This window comes from Thunnus maccoyii, chromosome 5 (genome assembly GCF_910596095.1).
Source record: "Thunnus maccoyii chromosome 5, fThuMac1.1, whole genome shotgun sequence".
Classification (NCBI taxonomy): domain Eukaryota; kingdom Metazoa; phylum Chordata; class Actinopteri; order Scombriformes; family Scombridae; genus Thunnus; species Thunnus maccoyii.
Window position 1 is genome coordinate 8,076,139 of NC_056537.1, and position 18,803 is coordinate 8,094,941.

The following is an 18,803-nucleotide window of genomic DNA, read 5'->3' on the forward strand; positions in this document are numbered from 1 at the left end:
GCAGAAAACATGTTATTGTTGGTTTTCCTCAGTGGCTCATTAAGGCAAATAAGAGCCTCTGTCAGCTGTCAGACACAGTTTGTTCTGAGTCAATCGTCAGGAACTCTGAGCTCATCGGAATTTCGTTTTTCAAAGTGACTCCATATCCAGGAGACGTGTGGTGGCGTGCTTACGATAACATCCTGACACATTTTCCATGCAGCCCTATTATCTTGAAATCTGCACTTGGAACAATAACAGTTCACCTGAAGTTTGCAGGAATTTCCTCACCGAAAACAGTAATTTCCATAGGAGTGGAATGCAGCGTGAAGATCAGAAAGACCACTATGTGTTGATTATAATCACACTGTTCATTTAACACTTCCTGCACCATGGGATTTTAACAGAAAGATATATATAAATATGCTTTATTTGCTCCGAAATTCCCAGACACTAAAGCATGTTGGTGTTAAAAAGGTCTTTTTGTGGTTTCCTTATTATGTAATCATTTAAGTTTGCAATTTCTTCAAATTAACCCTCTGTCTCCAGCAGGCAGGACTCCCAGATTTCCCGACAACCTGGTCATCAGGCTTAATTTAACCATTCATCCAAAACACTCTGAATTTACCAGAGAGCAGAGTATTTTCCACATCTGGTAACTTTTGCGTGCGTGTGTTTGATTCCTGCTCTCCGTGTTTGGTTTCAGTTGGCAGCACTTGGATTGGAGGCATCTCAACATCAACAAAAACTCCTGACAAGGCAGGGAGAGCTGAAGGGCAGGTAGAGGTCGGCACACACGGCCTCGCCGCTGAAAAAACCCCAGGGGATTATTCTACTGTTTGGAGTGTATTGGTGTGAAAAGATAAAGTGCTCCCATATAGTAGAAAGAACAATGAATGACATTTCCAGCCAAGTAATGATATCACAGTTTAGTCGCACCGGTAAATCGAGGCTGATAGTACTGTAATGTGTGTGTGTGTGTGTGTGTGTGTGTGTGTGTGTGTGTGTGTGTGTGTGTGTGTATGTTCAGGTGCCTGCTGTCCTAACGCTGAACCTACACACTTTACGCTAATGCACATGGGTGTTTCATAATAAAGGTATAGTCCGTGATCCATATGTAAACAAACGATTTGCCTCACCACCAAAAGATTTTAACCATGTTACTGGAATGATCAACAAGTCTCAGAATCAAAGGTTTTCTGATGTTGTTTAACTTTTGTTTACATCAGTAACGTTTCTTTTATATTTATCTATAATATGTTGTAATTTAATTTTGTCATTTTGCTTTCTTGGTCTATTCTGTACACACGACATCTGTCTGTAAGTCCTGGAAGAGGGATCCTTCCTCTGTTTTTTTAGGGAGTTTTTCCTTATTTGAATCAAGGGTCTAAGGATAAAGGATGTTGTATTGCTGTACAGATGGTAAAGCCCCTCGAGACAAATTTGTGATTTGTGATATTAGGCTATAAAAATAAAAGAGTTTGCGTTTACTTGACTATATTCTCAATAACTTGTCAGTTATGTACGTATGTATTCATGTGTGTCTGTGTGTCATTTGTTCCCATTTATTTACATTGTAAAAAAAAAAAGTTGAAAAAAGATTAATCTTAAAAAGTATCAAAGTTATAAAAATAAAAAAGTAATAGCATAAATGTCCTTAAAGAGCGGACCGTATTGATATATGAATGGATTCTGTAATTGAAAATATGCAGCATTAGTTGGCCAGCGATAAACGTATGGAAGAAAAAGAATAATAAAGCTCTGTGTGCTTTCAGCAATCACACAATAATACTTGAATAATAATATATCTATATATGCAGGGTCATGACTATGAAGTGTTGATTAATGTATGTGCACATCTCTCAACAGTATCAATATTATTCTAGACTCTGTCTGATGAACCAAACAGATAGAGGTCTGCTAGAAGCTTCTGTGTAATCTTATCTCTCCTTCCTCAATATAAGTGCACACATTTCCTGGATTAAGGTAATGTCAGTTATTTTGAGCTTCCTTTGTCATTCATGGCATTTTATTGTACCACTTTCCATCGTGTTGTCCTTTATTTTTACCTCTAGACATTGCAGTTGTATTTTTCCTTGTCATCTTGTTTTTCAGATGGTGTAATTTTTACTCGGCGGTGGTTTAATCTCCACCGGCTCTGGTGTACTCACATTTGGATAAAAATGTTCCACACCACATGAAATAAGCAGTCTCATTCCACACTATTTACTGAAGAACAATAGATTTTATAAAGCAGACAGCAGTCATCTGATGTGTTTATTTGTGTTGTGCCTGTTGCTTCCCTGCTTCGGTTTTGCTGCAAAAACAGCAGCCGCCAGGACATCCAGTATCTCCAGTTGTGCGTGTGGAGCTGCTGAAAGAATAAAGAGAAAACAAAGAAAGCAAACACACAGAAACAGAGACAAGGAACAGGATTCTGGGAGGTGGATTCAACCCCCCCACCTACTGCAAACACTTGGGGCCTCTTACTACACAAATCAGCCAGGGGGCAAAAATGTAGGTGTTTTACCATTTCCCACATAATGGACCAGTTTATCATGTGAAAACTCTGCTTTTTGTTTTAGGTGACAGAGCACAGAAACATCTCTCAACGTCACTTGAAAAAACAGTAGCAAATAGTACAGTAGAAACCATTTTACAATACGTTTCTTTTACATTTTTATATATATTTTGTGTTAAAAAGTTGCAGAACTAAACTCTTTTTAATGTTGGATTCCCATTGGAAAGGGTACAGCGACCGGAAAAGACACATGGAAGGTGAATATAGCAAGTCAAAAAAAAAGTTTGGAAGGTTATAGGTGGAATTGAGATCTGTCAACAGACTCCAGAAGCCATTGCAAGTGAGATTTTCCATTCTATACCCACAAATTGGACACGTCGGTAATCTGCAAAAAAGCTGTTAAAGTTTCTTTTATGCTTCATACCAGCAAGGACACACTGAAGGACCTGATGCCATGCAGCCAGTGTCATTCAGATGTACAGTCACAAAACCAGCAGCCTCAGGCTTGCAGTTCTGAACTTGCAGTTCAAGTCCAACCAGCGCCACCTACAGACAAGGAAAGTAATAGCTTCTGCAGTTTTGACTGTTGTGCCACCAGTTGACAATAGATAGATTCACAGTTTTTCAAGACTGTCTTAAAACAATCATCAGGAGCCCAAATGAACATTGAAACAGGGTTTTTCTTGCTGTAATCATTCCTCCTGTTCATACTGACCAAGTCAAGTCAAGTTTATCTGAAGCTAATATGAAGTCTCAGCCGTCCAAATTAGTCAAATCAAGTGGATTAAGTCTTTTTATTGCCAAATTCCTTCTTTCTGTTGCAATTCTTCCACCACAGCTCAACAGGGAAACACAAAGAGGGAATTTTATATTAAAAAGACCGTAACCTTGGAAAATATCCACATGATCTGCCTCAGACTCTTAAAAACTTTTAAAACTAAACTCTAGATACATTTTTGCACAGAAGGAGGACTGTGGATTTGTGCATTTGTAAGGGATATTTTATTGATCAGTATGAACAGGAGGCAAGCAAAACCTGTTTCAATGTTTATTCGGGTTCCTGACTGTTGTTTTAAGACAGACTTGAAAAAATGTGAACCTATCTTTTAAGTCCTTTGAGCTGTAAATGTGTGAATTTACAGAAATAATTCTCATGTGTAGTTTATCTGTTGTTCTCTCAGTGCCTGAGAGAGCTTAAAGGATAGGTTCAGTGTTTCAAGTCTGTCTTAAAACAATTGTCAGGGATCCAAAAAGCATGTCCCTTCCTAATGTGCCTAATGTGCTTCCAATATAAGTGACGGGGGACAAAATGCACAAGCGTCATTTTGTGCAAAACTACATTTGAGAGTTTATCTGAGGTTAATATGAAGCATCAGCTGTCCAGAGTTACAGTATTTTTAGTATGAAATACTAAAGAGCTGTCCAAGTCCACGTTCTTCTTGACAGTTTGGATTTTATATTTAAATTTTGATTTTACTTCCAGTTGGCAAGAAAGTGACAAACTCATGCCAGAACTTCCTTTGGGCAAACAGGATTAATCTGCATGGCCTCAGTCAGTGAGGACGAGATGTTTTTCTTTGACTTTGTGATTAGGATGTGTTTTACATAGAACTCAGTGCAATGGTTTCATCGCTTATCTCATTCAAGCTTTCTTTCAACATCATACGTATGTATTTTTATTTGTTTTTTTAGTGTTATTAATATGTTTGAGCTTTCAGACCTAAAAGCAATAACAAGCTTTGAAGACTGTGTAAATTTGATATGAAATGTGAGTCACACTGTCAGCAAACTTGTAAAAACAGAGGAGCAGAAGAGATGACAGCTTATTATTGCATGTCTCATGTACACTGCAAAAAGTTTACAACAAAATTTATCACAAAAGGAAGTGACGGTTGCAAATACAAATCTTTTAATCATTATATGTTGGAGCAACTTATTACATAAAAGGATTTCATCATGGTCGAGGAATTCGGAAGTGATTCACGTCTGAGCCAACTTCTGTTTATTTAACAATATCGCAAAGCCTTGTTTGGCTTCAAGCCCTCACCAAACAGAGCCCTCAGACAGAAAGAAAGGCAAAAAGACAAATGTGCACAGAAACAATATAATTCTTCATCTGGCAGTCTCTCCCTCCCTCCTTCCCTCTCTGTCTTGTTGTAATGTGTAACCAAGGCTTTCAGGGATTCGGGGAGGAGTTTGAGGGTCTTTGCCCTCGTCCGTATTGCGTCAACATCCGTTGGCAGAACAGCAAAAACCTCAGGTGGCAAAGAAATTCAGAGAAACGCTTGCACGCTGTACACTGAATACACACACACACACACACACACATACACACGCACACACACGCAGCTCAGGCGTACACATTTCTGGCACTGTTCTCCCCATTGTGTCTTATGTAAATGTGGGGTGAATAATGCATGGCTCTGTTCCATACAAGAGCTTGTGACTTGTGTAACAGCCTGCAGGCCTGATAGAGCTTCACTCTTCCTGCTCAGGCTCCTAAATTTAAAAACTAAATTTATCACCTGAGGGAGACCATTGGATTCAGAGCTTAACCTTTAGACTCCACGCAACAGTCAGAGGAGAATAATGTGGTGTTTTTATATTATGAGACGGTTAGTTCAATCTCAATCTCCCCAATCAGCTTCAGCAAATGAGAACGTGAGAAATAATTGCTGAAAGGATGTGTTTTTAAACTGAATTTTACATGAATAATACTAAAGATAAAGGTGATAATCAGAAAATTGAGCGTTTATTCTTCACCTTGGGAGCAGATAGGTCATCTGTGTTAGAATACTCCAAACTCAAGGGTCACTTACTAGCTTTTTCCAAGACTTTGTTATCACGTGATTGAATTTTCGCATTTGGATCACTTGATCTGAGTAATCACTTATTGACAAAGGTCATGGGATACAGTGCAGTTGCTCCACTGTTCACCCAATATGGATGTAAACCATAGACTGTATGAAAATAACAAAAAAATAAAATAAACAAGAAATAAACTACTACAGCACTGTCATTCATTCAAAACAACTTAAATGTGTCACTGTCTGAATGATGGACTTTACTCTGCTCTCTACTAGTTTCCTCTGGCTGTTTCCAGGTTATCCTGCTGCAGTCACTGGATGAGTTTATTCATCAACATACCAACGGAGGTCCCACACCTGTCAAATAGGACACATGACATTTATTATATTATTATTAACATTTTTTTTACTTTGTAGTCTGCATGCACAAACACATTGCTGGTAATGTAAACATTTGTGAGCTTAATAAATCAAAAATGCATGTCAAAAACCCCTAATCCCTACATATATGACTGAAGAGGGTCCAGTTAATTCACTTCTCCCACCTCCCGCCTACACTTCATCTTCAAGGTGTGTAAAAGAAGTTATGAATTATGTTCATTATTTAGTCTATTTGTTTACTTATTTATCGTAGCCTCTCTTTAAAATGAACTGCGGCCAACACGCTTCAAAACTCGCAACTTTTACTTTGAAGGCGAGCTGTCTCTGTTTCCGGCTCCCGACTTCCTGTTTGAATTTTCTTTGTACAAGTTGGATAATGGAACAAGCGGACACTTTACCGCGCTGAACTGTGTTGCACCTCTTAAGACAATGAAATCTGGTAATACCGCCCAAAAATGTGGGTTTTCATTATACAACGTGAACAACTGCAAATGAATTATACTTCATGCACGGACCAATTATATCACAAACATCAGCTTTTCACCGTCAAAACAGTATGTATTCTGTATTTTCTGTACTGATAGATAATCAGGTGGAACTGACGAAACCTCCAGCAACTATCTGGAACATTTTCTGTATCACTTTGTCTCCCTCTGCAGGAATTCAGATGTCATCTTCAAGCTGGGAAACAGAAACTGTATTCAAAAAGGTTTATTGATTGTTTATTGTATTTGCCTCCAAATTAAAGTGTTAGTGTTAGTAAAATCCAATTTAATGTCAATACTTTATAGGAACTTAAAGAATATTGGACATTTTTACAGATGAAAGATATAGATATAGGCCTAGAAAATATTTTTTTCCACACAATTACTGTGTTGTGTGGTAATTTTTCATTTTGGTTGTTCACCACTGGACTTTGGGAACACACAACATAGTTTTTACATAACATTATAGTTTTTGTTTTCATTTCAGGCACAAGAGAAGTGCAATATGAGTGGGATTTTACTGCAGTGGACAATACAAGTTTACATGATAATTGCAAGTATTTAAAGTCATTTTTGTTAACTTATCTGACATCCATTTTTCCTGATGCGATGATGAAAACTCTTCCCATCTTGTTAAACCTTCCCGGGTATCACAGGAAAACTACATTTACATTATCATGTATTTGAGCTGTAGGAGGAAATCAACGGGTTTTTCGTGTATACTTTTGTGAATTGTGAGTAAAAAACAACAAAGATTTACAATTTTGTAAAGTAAAATACAAAAAAGTTTAAGCGTAAAGGGAAAGTTAGCCCAAAGATAGATAAATGTAAATAAATGTATTTGCCTGACTGCTGTATGTCAACGATACTGCACTAATACTGCTGTTGGGATTAGCTGAGGTTTCCAGATATTAACTGTAATTTACACAACGCTAATAACACTTCCTGATGATACTCCATAGACCACACTATAAATATTTTCTCAAATTTGTATTAATTTATATCTAGTACATCTGCCAGCTCTCTGTGTCTGCACAGAAAAGAGAAACTGTTCCCAATCATGCCATCTGTGAATCTGAAAAAGATGTTGTAACTAATATTTGTGGTGTGTCGGGCACCTGAAATCAATTACCTCTGAGCCTCTTTGCATTGGGTTAAGCTATATTTGATCTCTCCCAAATGTGGCAAATAACACTGAAACTGGAAGCAGATCACACTCTGGGTGCTGAGCTAAAGGGCAGGCATAAATTTTCCTTTCACATCTATACTGAGTTTTAATGACAGTGAACATAAGGGGCTTCATACACAGCTGGTGGTGATAAAATTAATTTAACATAATGAGTCCGCTGAGTGTCGACTGAGAACTTAAAGTCACAGTCTCTCCTCTGGTGGATGTTGCATTCCTCCCCTCTTCCATTATGATAGATATGTGGGTGATGCCATGTTTCGAATAACAAGAATGTAGCTAACTTTAGCCCGAACGGCCCCAGAGGAAATGGAAACACTAACCCTGCCAGTCTAAGGGTCATACGCCATCCAAAAGGAACTTTATTTATTCAGGCTGACTGACAGACTGATGGGGCACATAGCAGATGATGATGTCACATGGAAAACTCATTACACATTCCTCTCCAGACTGAGAACACTCTGAGATCATTTGTCTGATTAAACTCTTCAGCAACCACACTGGATAAACCCCTCAACACATGGTGGTCAAAAATTGTCTTTCGTTGCTCCTGAAAAGAAACAAGAACAACAGCAGGTTTTTAATAACTCCCTGCCTTTTAGGGCTGCAGCTGAGGGTTATTTTCATTATCAATTAATCTGTCAATTATTTGCTCGGTTAATCAATTAGTTGTTAGGTCTATAAAATACTAGAAAAGCTAAAGATGCAACCTAAAATGTCTTGTTTTGTCCTGTCCAACAGTCAACAGCCCAAAGATGTTCAGTTTACTATCACAGAGGACTAAAGAAACCAGAGAATTTTAGCATTTTTTCTCAAAAATGACTCAAAACAATTAATAGATTATCAAAAATAGTTGCAAATTAATTTTCTGTCAATCAACCAATTGTTTAATCGACTAATCGTCGCAGCCCCACTGCCATCCTTCTCCCGATCATCCCGGGAAGTGCAGTGGGCTTTGCAATCATAAGCTCAGTTCTTCAATAAGGCGACCACTGCTGGTCAGTCAGAAGCTGGTCCATCAGCCGGATCAGAGCGGGGAATCCTCCAAAAGCAGCTTAGTGGATTGGATTACACTGTAATTGTTCTGTTTCAATCCGCTGAACTAAGATGATTTCCCTGTTTACATGATTTCAGGGACCATATTTAAACATGATTTTCTCTTATCAGCACAGTCATTTTTTGGCATAGATGGGTACAAAGAGGTCAGTTGCTTCTACTGAGACATAAGTAGCAAAAAGTTTGTCTCATTATATATAAATCACAGGGGATTCTAGTCTTAATATACTGTATCATCATGTTGGACAAATGGCTTTCACTCTCATTGTGTTGGCTCTAATAGATACAGAAAAACACAGGTTGGCTTGAGAATTATCAGCAGGATGAGAAGCTTTTTTACTATAAACTCAGTAAGATCTCAGATTAAGCTACAAATGAACAGTAAACAATTAAAAACCTTTTTTCTTTTGGTCTTGATGTTGTCTGTTTCACCACATGAGGGCAGCAGAGGTAAATAGTTCTTCAGTGTCTAGACAATTTTTTTTAAATAGACTCAGATACAGATGATACTGTATGCCCAAATATGAGAGGAAGAGGGCTCCAACTAACGATTATATGTATTATCGATTAATCTGCCAATTATTTTCTCAATTAATCTATAATTGTTGTGTGTATAAAACGTCAGAAAACAGTGAAAAATGCCTCATAATTCCTTAGAGCTCATGGTGATGTCTTCAGATGTCCTGTTTTATCTGACTAACAGTCCAAAATCTGGAGATACTCAGTTTATTATCATTACACAGAAAAGCTTCATTTCAAAACCTGTAACCAGCAAATTTTTTAGTGTTTTTGCTGAAAAATGACTAAAATTATTAACTGATTGTTGAAATAGTTGCTGATTTATTTTCTGTCGACTGACTAATCAATTAATCAACTAATCGTTGCAGCTCTAGAGAGGAAGCTGCAAATATGTTTCATACCCTGAGCTGGTTAAAAGGGGTAATATGTACTAATTTTAGTCATACAACAACTGTCTAGTTTCAGTATAACTGTACATCCAAAAAGTTAAATAAACCTGATCTACACATCTTGAGTCACTGTTGTTATATTACTCTTGAGTTTTGGATGAAGACTTGACGGGAAGGTTTTCACTCAGGACATGTTGAGGTACAAATGTATTAATTGATCATAATTTCCAATCAAATTTTATGATGTGTCTCTACTATTGTAATTTAAAGGGAAAACATTAATTATTGCTGTTGCTCTTTGCACTTTGTGGCCTCCTCTTGCTGTCATCTGTGTGTGTGTGTGTGTGTGTGTGTGTGTTGTGTCACGTAACAGATGAGAGGTGTGTCCCCCAGTGGCTCAAATGAAACACTACACCTATTCAAATCCTCCACCGACATAAATACACTGTGCAGTGAGCGCTCAGTCTGGGTGTTGGTCAGACATACTAATCCTCATGAGTATTTACCGGAATAGATTTGTGTTTACTGCTCATGTATTTGTCACACCCCGTCTATTTCCTAATGAGTAGTATGAGTTGCCCATATAAGGACATATTAGTGGACAGAATGGTAATTATAGCCATTGTTTTTTTTTGATTGTAGTTTCTATTTATTCATATAAAATGATAGTGAACTATTCATTATTTTTGCTGAGGGCCTCTGGAGCCCCTTGAAGGGCCCTCTAGGGATGATGAAGTCCACTTTATTAATCACTGAGCCAGACCAGGTGAATGTAAGTGAAAGCAACAATCCCCCTGTGGACCCTAAATGCTAAATGTAAACAAATATTGAATGTGATTTAATGTTAGTCATGAAGAGAATGTTTAAACGTATAAAGTAGAAATGTATACGTCATGAAAAGAGAGTATAAGTGACACAAATTAAAGACAGGTGAGATGTGGATTTTGTAAAACAGTTGGCAACTCAGTATCATGGGGGTAATCCTTATATTTTATACACAAACTGTATAATAAAGTAAACAAGAAGATTAGCTGCTCCGCCTTTTGCATTTCATGCAGTCTGTCTGCATGAGCTGTGTCAGACACAATAGCTGCTGGTAGGTTGCATCATCAGCTAATTGTGACCCAGGAGATGTGCTTCTCTGGCAGGCGAGTGAGAGGGGCAACCACAAGTGTGTGTGTGTGTGTGTGTGTGTGTGTGTGTGTGTGTTTGTGTGTGTGTGTGTGTGGGACTGAAAACCCACTGCCTCTGCCGCTGCCGATGATGATGATATTGCTGCTGCAATCACCTGCAATCCTTTCAATGCCTCGCCAGTCATGCCGGTTGCCTGGAGACGGGGTCGCCTAGGCCGCAGAGCTAATGATAGTGGGAGTGGATGAGGAGGAGAAAGATGGAGACAAGGATACAGAGAGAGGAGAGTGGGGGGGTTTGAAAAAGAAACAATGCAGGAGGAGAAAGGAACGGAAAGCAGGAGCGATAATGGAAGTGAGGGTTGCATCTTGTTACTCGAAAGTCACAGGTTCAATCGCCACCGATGGCCGTTTGTGTCTTGTTAAAGCATCCTTTAAACAGGACACTGAACCCTCAGCTGCTCACTCACAGTGAGTCGGATAAAAGCACCAGCTGAATGTCCTTGAGGAATTCAGTACAATCAGAAACAGGAAAGGCAAGCGGAGGGAGATCAGATGGACAAATGCAACCATTCACCGCTCTGCCCTCACACACCAGAGGAAAAACAGATGTTAGAGTTTGTTACAGTTCACAGCTAATGTCATCGGCTTCAAAAAGCCTCTGGAACAAAGGTGCAGCACCTAGAAAACATACACTCCTGACAACAACGGTTCCACAGACTTGCATCATGGAAAGCCAGAGGTTTAATGACTGTAAAGAACTTAATTATCATGCAAGAAAAGCTCCAAAACAGCATCACTGAAAGATTAGGCTCTTCTATTTTTATACATTTTTAAGTTCTTTAAATCATTCCTGATACACAGTATACTCGTATTCTGGGGATGGACAGTAATATTATGTTGCTACATGTATCTTGATGGCAGTAAATGACAACTGATAACGACAGGTTGGTTAGATGTCGCTGGTTGGTGACACTATTCTCACTTTAATTCAATTTAATTCAGACACCTTTATTTAAAGTATCTATTTACATCCATTGCATCAAATACAACACTCCACAACAGAAGAACAAACAACAACAAAATCTAATTAGTGACATATTGATCTATGAGCCTTGCAGAGAAAAAAGAAAATGCTGGGAAATCAATGTTCTTTCACAGTTCTTATCGGGGTTTAGAGTCCATTAAAATGGTCCTCAAATAATATCGATCTTTTCACCAGAGCCAGTTCTGAGACAGCTAATCTTCTCCTCATGCAGGGAGGAAGTTATTTTGTCCAGCCACTGTTTAAAAAGCAGGTAGACAAGCAGATTTCCAATTCTTCAGTTCTTTTGAATGTGGCCATCCCAGTGTTTCTGTACTCTGAAAGAAAGCAACAGACTATTCAACACAGCCAAAAAAGAACCAATTATTACTCAATCTGTAAAAGAAAATCAGTTTAACCAAATGTGGACAAGTTGAAGGTGAATATGTGTCTTCTTCTATCACAGGGAGGCAATATTTGCTTTTTTTTTCTTGTTTTTCCTCAAGCATTTCCTGAACATAAATGTACCCTTTTCAAACCCTCCGCCCCTATACTCTGACATATTTCTTAACTCTTCACTCCAGCCAGATGGGATTCATACTGTTTACTTATTGAAGACGGTTGCTTCCCGGTGCTGTGAAAGAGCCCTGCTGAAAGGTTTTCTAAAGCAGGACACTCACTACGGTCCCTCCCTGATGCTGTGAAATGTATGAAATGCTGCAGCTCATTAATATCAAAACAGAACCGAATTTTGTCATTTTGGTGCCATAAAGAACCATTAACCTCACCAGAGAACCTTCATTTCTCTGTGTGTTGAGACCAACAGGAGATCAATTACATACACAACATGTGGGAGGGAGGGTGATTGGACAACATCAACAGAAGACCCACCGCTGGGTTGACACAGCAACAGTGTCAGCGATTGCTCACCTTTGCACCAGGCTTTCTGTATGAGTGTGTGTGTGTGTGTGTGTGTGTGTGTGTGTTGGCAGGGGGAGAGCGGCAGAGACCTGCTAATTGATTTCATCCCTCAGGAAAGTCATTTCATCATACTTGGTGTTTTTAACCCTTGTCTTACAACAGCCTTACAGCAGTTAGTCTGCACGGAGACTCACAGCCATCTGGGAAATTATAAGCTCCTGTATGTGTGTGTGTGTGTGTGTGTGTGTGTGTGTGTGTGTGTGTGTGGTCCAGGTATTGCTCATGTTGTGGGGACGTTAATCTGTTTACACAGTCATGTTGCACCTCTTTTATGGTGACAAAAAGCAAGTCCCCTTAACGTGAATCATTCATTTTAGAGTGAAGACTTGCTTTAAAGTTAAGGTTAGTTTAGGGTTATGTTAAGGTTAGAGTTAGGCATGTGGTGGTTATGGTTAAGGTTAGGATAAGACTCCAGGAAATGAATGTAAGTCTATGGAATGTCCTCTGAAGTGATGGAAACATGAATGTGTGTGTGTGTGTGTGTGTGTGTGTGTGTGTGTGTGTGTGTGTGTGTGTGTGTGTGGAGGGGGAAGAGAGTGAGTGAGACAAGGTACATGAGTGGGAAGTGATGAGCCTTTAAAAAATGAGTCAGGGATGGGTTAGAATGAATGAATAAATAAAAATCCATGTTGTTTTGGACCATTTCTACACACTGCAGACATTTAATTGGATCTTTCATGATTGAAACACATGACGGAGCAAAAACTACAGACTGGATACATACTGTATAACCCACTACATACTGTTTTTGTGATTTGTGGGTCAGAAGATGTCAATTTAGATCAACAATTGGTTGAAAAAATTAATATTTTTAATACCTCTAGGTTACATGTAAATACTGTTTAAACACTGCATTCCCATGTGAAGCAGGTCCTAACTACAGGTTGAAAAATAATCAATGACATGCTTTTGAATTAACAGTTAAAATGTGACCCAGATGTCTTAAAAAACTTTGATATTTCAACCAAAGTTAGCTCAGTTTTAACACAGACTTGTATATGCCTTTTTACCTGCAAATCACCAAGTCAGTGCTTTCTGGTGGAGAACAGTACAGTGTGTGTAAAACACTAACAAGGGAGGGTGAGAGGTTATGTTGTTACCTTTTTATCACCATGGGTGGAAGTCTCTATACTCTACTAGTAGAATGAACACACTGGGTGTGTGCAAACTGGGTAAAAGGTTAGACTGCTGTGTTTGACCAGAGTAAGGCTGATGTTGCTGATTTTATTTTGAAAAGGTGGATAACATTGTCCATGTTTCTGTCATTTTAAGATGTAAACAGACTGTAGTGTGCAGTATTTTATCAGTATCTGTGACACAAAACTGAACTTTCCTACAACAAAGTCAGATTTTAATTGATTGAATTGATTCTCCCTTTTCAACTTTTTGTGAAGACAACACCCAACATCTTGGCCTCATTTTCTGCTTTAAATGTGTCATTCAGGATGTTTTCTGCAGCGTGTGTTGTTTACATATTTCTGGGACTTTGTGTACTGTCTGAATGTCACTTTCAATGCCCGAGGCAGGAACTGGCAGACAGACAATTTACATACGTAGGCCTGAGTTGAAAACAGGAAGTGATTTTGGTCAGAGTGGCTTTCTGTGTCTGTCTGTGTTGTTTGGTTGCATTTGGTTAAACAGATCATGTGTGCTCTCTTCTCTTTATGGTTTGTGAGACCTACAAACACAAAACACAAAACTATAATGTAATAAAACAATTTTTATTTATTCAACAAAGCACCTAATGACAAATGTGCTACAACTTTTTGACATATTTTCAGCTACATGATGTTATCATGAGAAGCTGAGTGAGTCACATGGGACAAAGTGTTTGAATCATTTCAGACAATATAATAATAATAATAATATCAAAGACATCCATCGTCACACTCAGTGCTAAAAAGGCTGCTATTATGTGCCAAAATACAACAAAATACAAGGCAAAAAAAATTAAGAACTAAAATATTTGAACAGTAAGACAAGAACTGCACCAGAACTTCGTAGGTATCCATCGTGCTTAAATAAAACTCTTCAAAACACTTCGTACTGTAAAGCTCTGCTCTCTGATGATATCATCATGATCTACTGGTCACTTCTAGATTCACCACTGGGATTTGCTCAGACACATAAAAACATGTACAAACAGTTAAAACCACCAGTAAAAAATAAAAGACAAGCTCCATAGGGCATAAATAAGTTACATTACTAGGTCAGCATATAAGGCATACAAAAAACAACATTCCAAACATTAATGTTGAGGTTAATATGACAAAGTGTCAGTCAGTGCAACAGTCACACAATGTATAAAACCTTTTGAGGTACAAGGTTGTTCAACTTGACACCAAACATTAAAGTTGGCCTAACATCAAATTTCTAATTGGCCTAAATCAAAAATCACTGTTGCATTGCAACCAATCACGAGTCCTCATCCGAAAAGGAAATAAAACATTCAGTGTTCAGGGCTTTGATTTATTTCAAGGCACCGTCCAGGTACGCCTGGATCTTCTCTCTGTGAGCCTGGCTGAAGCAGTGGCCGATGGCCTGCTCCGTTTCCTGGATCCGCCTCCGGAAACGATCGCGATCCCGTGCCATTTCTTCCCAGGGTCCCTTGCGAGACGCCTGTCGGGCAAACGGCCAGGTCTGCATGACGTGGACTTGGACAAGAGGAGAAAATCGCACCTAAAATAAAAAATAAATAAATAAAAATTAATACATTTGATCAGATTATACTGATGGTTATAAGGAAAGTTGTGTATGCTTGTAATGTATTTCAGGTAAGGGACATCCAAAGTTCAAATATGAGTCACTCAGATGTTATTAAAGCTACAAGATAAAGATCTTTGTATTTTCCCACACTAATTTTGAAAGATGTGCCGTCAGAACGAGATTCCACTTATTTTTCTGACTCAGGGTTTATTTTTTGACTGATGTAACAGTCAACTGACGAGCAACACTGCTGCAACTTCAACTCATCCATGTACAAGTCAGACTCTCTGCTCTATCACTGGAGTCACATGACCGGCTTAGTCATGACGACTGGTGCTGTTGCTAGACGACAACAAACAACAACTCAGCTGAACAGACTACAGTACGTGCCGACTGAGACAGGAATAAACCCTTATCACAGTAAGAGGATGACGCTCCCTTGTGATATTAATGTATGAACTACAAATAAAAGGATCACATTTCTTAGTTTTGGGAACACTGGCTGAAGATTGTCATATACAGCAGAATAAAGTGGAACCGTGAATTTTTTTTAAACATTTTTTCTCAATGTGTCAACAGTCACAGAGAAGACTATTTTTATTTCAAACTCCCCAAGGGTGTCACTGAACCATTTAAACTAATCTTGTCTTGTGTATGTTTAAGGTCTGGCGGTTCAGCTAGAAAATATTAAAAGATAATAACCTTTTTCTGGGTGGTGCTGGCCTTGCTTTCCTTCTTCTCCTCTGGAGCTGACCGAGATGTTTGCCCAGGTCGTTTCCAGGGTACTACTATTTTGTCTGGGTGGGAATGATGCTTTAACTGCCTCTCTGGCAGAGCGGTTTTGCTGGCTCTGGATCTTCGGGGTGTTGTTGGCTCTTTTTCACATTTCTTCTCCTTTTTGGGTGGACTCTGTGTGAGGCAGACATCAGGGACATCTGGATCTTCTCCAGACGGGAGCTTGGTAGTCGGGGAGCTGTGGAGACGGGCCTGAAAGTTGAGTGGGTGGTACGGGTCGTCCTTCTGGCAGAGGGACTTCCACAGCTGCTCCTCTTCGTCATCCTCAGATGAAGAAGGAGGGAAGCTGCTCTCCTTCTCCTCGGTGTCAGTGTCCGACTTGGAGGGAGGTGCGGGAAGTGAGGCTTGTTGTTTTGTGGTGGATTGAGAGTTGCTACTGACTGTGCATGCAGTGAAACACATGGGATTGTAGGGGTCATCGGGACATTTGAAGAAGTCCAAAAGCCTCTCGCTCTCCTCCCTGTCGATGTCTGGGCTCGATCCATCCGAACTGGCCCAGCTGCTCCAGCTGCTCTCGCTGTCAGAGCGACTGACCCAGATGTTGAGGCCTCGAGGCCCCAACGGCTCCTCGCTGGCCTTGCTCACTGACATGAGGTCAGTATCGCTGCTGTCCCTTCGCGCTTCGCTTTTACTTTTTCCCATGTTTGTGTTTGTTGATATGCAGGCAGAGAAAAAGAAGGGGTTGTAAGGATCGCTAGATTTCGACAGGGACTCCCAAAGCGCCTTACTTTCCTCGCTGTCGAATTCTACCACGTTCTGATCTTCCTCGCTACTCCAGTGACAGCTTCTTTCCTCTTCTGAAGTGTCCTGTTTGAAAACTTTCTCTTTCGAAATATCCTGTTTGAAGACTTTCTCGCCGCTCTTGTGACAGCTGTCGTTTGAACTAGAGCAGTCGCTGCTTGACACAAAGATGTTCCAGTCGCCGGGGAAGCCCATATTCCAGCCGGATTGGTGTCCCAGAAAGATGCCGTCGTCTTTGCCAGCAGTTCTCGCCACAAAGTCGTCCACTAGTCCGCAGCACAGGTCGTCAGCGCGTAGAGTGGACAGAAGGGCCTCAGCGGTGGATTTCCCGTTGAAGGGGTCACCGACGTCAGCACAGAAGTTGGAGAGGGGATTTGAGCCGCCGACCATGACTCCGTTGTCTCCGTCAAACAGCGAGGAGAACAGGAAGGACTCGGTTGGGTTTGCTGCCGTGGTCATGTGTTGGATGTGCTGACCTGTCTCGTCTGTAATTCTTACATGCACCTCAAACCTGAACATCTGGAAAACTGGGGAAAAAAAGAGGAGGAAAGTGTTAAGAGATGCATGAATAAGAATGATTTGAATAATGATTTAAAGTAGTGGTAAATAAAATGGTGGGTTAGTTCTGATCTCCTTTAGGGCACAGTGAGATGAAACTCTATTTCTGGGAATATTATAGGAAGTAAACTTCTACTATCAACTAACAAATATAATACTACTAATAAGGATGAATGATATGGAAAAAAGAATTATAATAAGGAAACCTATTTTAAAATATACCTAAGTTAACAGTACATCACCTCTCAATTGGTTTACTTTATGTTCTTCATGTTGAAAGTTGTAATCAGAAGTAAAACTGGTAGTTATTTATACAGATGTTTTTTTTAATGTTAATGTGTGTTTAAGAAATTAATCCGGCTGAAAACTGATGGTATTTGATCTGGATTATATATCGCAGACTTTTGTGTTATGATTCATAGTAACAATCCTACAAATTCCCCTTTCAGTAACACAGGAACTCCACAGGGACGCAAACAAGACGAAAATAAGCTTATGTATGAAGATAATAGACAACTGGGCACCACTAACATCTACTCTGACCTTGTTAAAATGTCTTTATAATGGTTGTTATGATTAAATTATATTTCCTTTTGTCGTTAACTTTCTAAAAAGGAGAGTAACGATACAATTTACTGATAACCGGACTCTCCAGTTAACAGTAAACGCACCGCAACGGTTAAACCGTCACAGAGAGTGAAGCAGATAAAGAGAATAAAAAACAGCAGAAGTGAGTAAAACCACCTACGAGTTTAACTCCTACCTGACATGAAGGTGTAGTAAATGACCTGAACCAGCAGTCGAAGCTGTTCCCACAACACGGTGAGTAATTGTTTGGTCCAAGGCAGAAGCGCCATCCCTCCTCCGCTGTCGAACTTCTCCATCGCCGTCCGTTCAGAACTCGTCTCGGAACCGACAATCGTGGCCATTTTCTCTCTCTCTCCTTCTTTACGGCTTTACGGCGCTAACGTTCGTTTTAAAAATCACGTATTTTGGTATTCCTCGTCGAAAACCAAGAGATTTCGCGTATTTGTCAGTGACAGATGAGCGTTGTTGTTGAGCTGTCGCTTCATTTTCCGGCAAGTCTGTGCCATTTTTAGATATCCTTCGTCAAATGCGATCATGTATTGTCTCCATGTTCTCAGTTGTGTTTTTGTCTAGATTGTAGGAGTGAATGTCTCGTTGTTGCACCAGTATCCTTATATACAAAGCCTGACGTCAGCCGACGTGCCACACCTCCCGCCCCTGACGTAATAAGCCACGCCCCCATATTCATGCGACGTGTGACGCACGGAAAGTGCTCGTAATTTCTAAACCTATTTTGGGAATTCCATATAATAAACACTTGCATAAAAATTCATTGAAATCAAATGATGTAAAACCGAAGTTGATGTGATAAGAGGAAGTTCTCAAAAGACTCCAAGCAAGTGAAAAGCAAAAATGTAAATGAAATTGTACCCTTTCCATTTCAGTCCCACATTATTAACCTACTCGTTTGCTCTGTTTACATTCCCTTATATACATTTTGTTTTGGCTTAATCCCAG

General features: G+C 39.5%; 1 protein-coding gene across 1 annotated transcript; it reads right to left on the reverse strand.

The window, feature by feature from the left end:
* Window positions 1-14,165: 14,165 nt before the first annotated feature.
* On the reverse strand, window positions 14,166-18,446 carry ppp1r15b (protein phosphatase 1, regulatory subunit 15B). The gene is made up of 3 exons (XM_042411935.1): window positions 18,022-18,446; window positions 15,867-17,227; window positions 14,166-15,137 (listed from the first exon to the last, which is right to left on the reverse strand). The coding sequence occupies exons 1-3, from the start codon at window positions 18,185-18,187 to the stop codon at window positions 14,928-14,930; spliced, it is 1,737 nt and encodes a 578-aa protein (XP_042267869.1). The 5' UTR covers window positions 18,188-18,446; the 3' UTR covers window positions 14,166-14,927.
* Window positions 18,447-18,803: the final 357 nt, after the last annotated feature.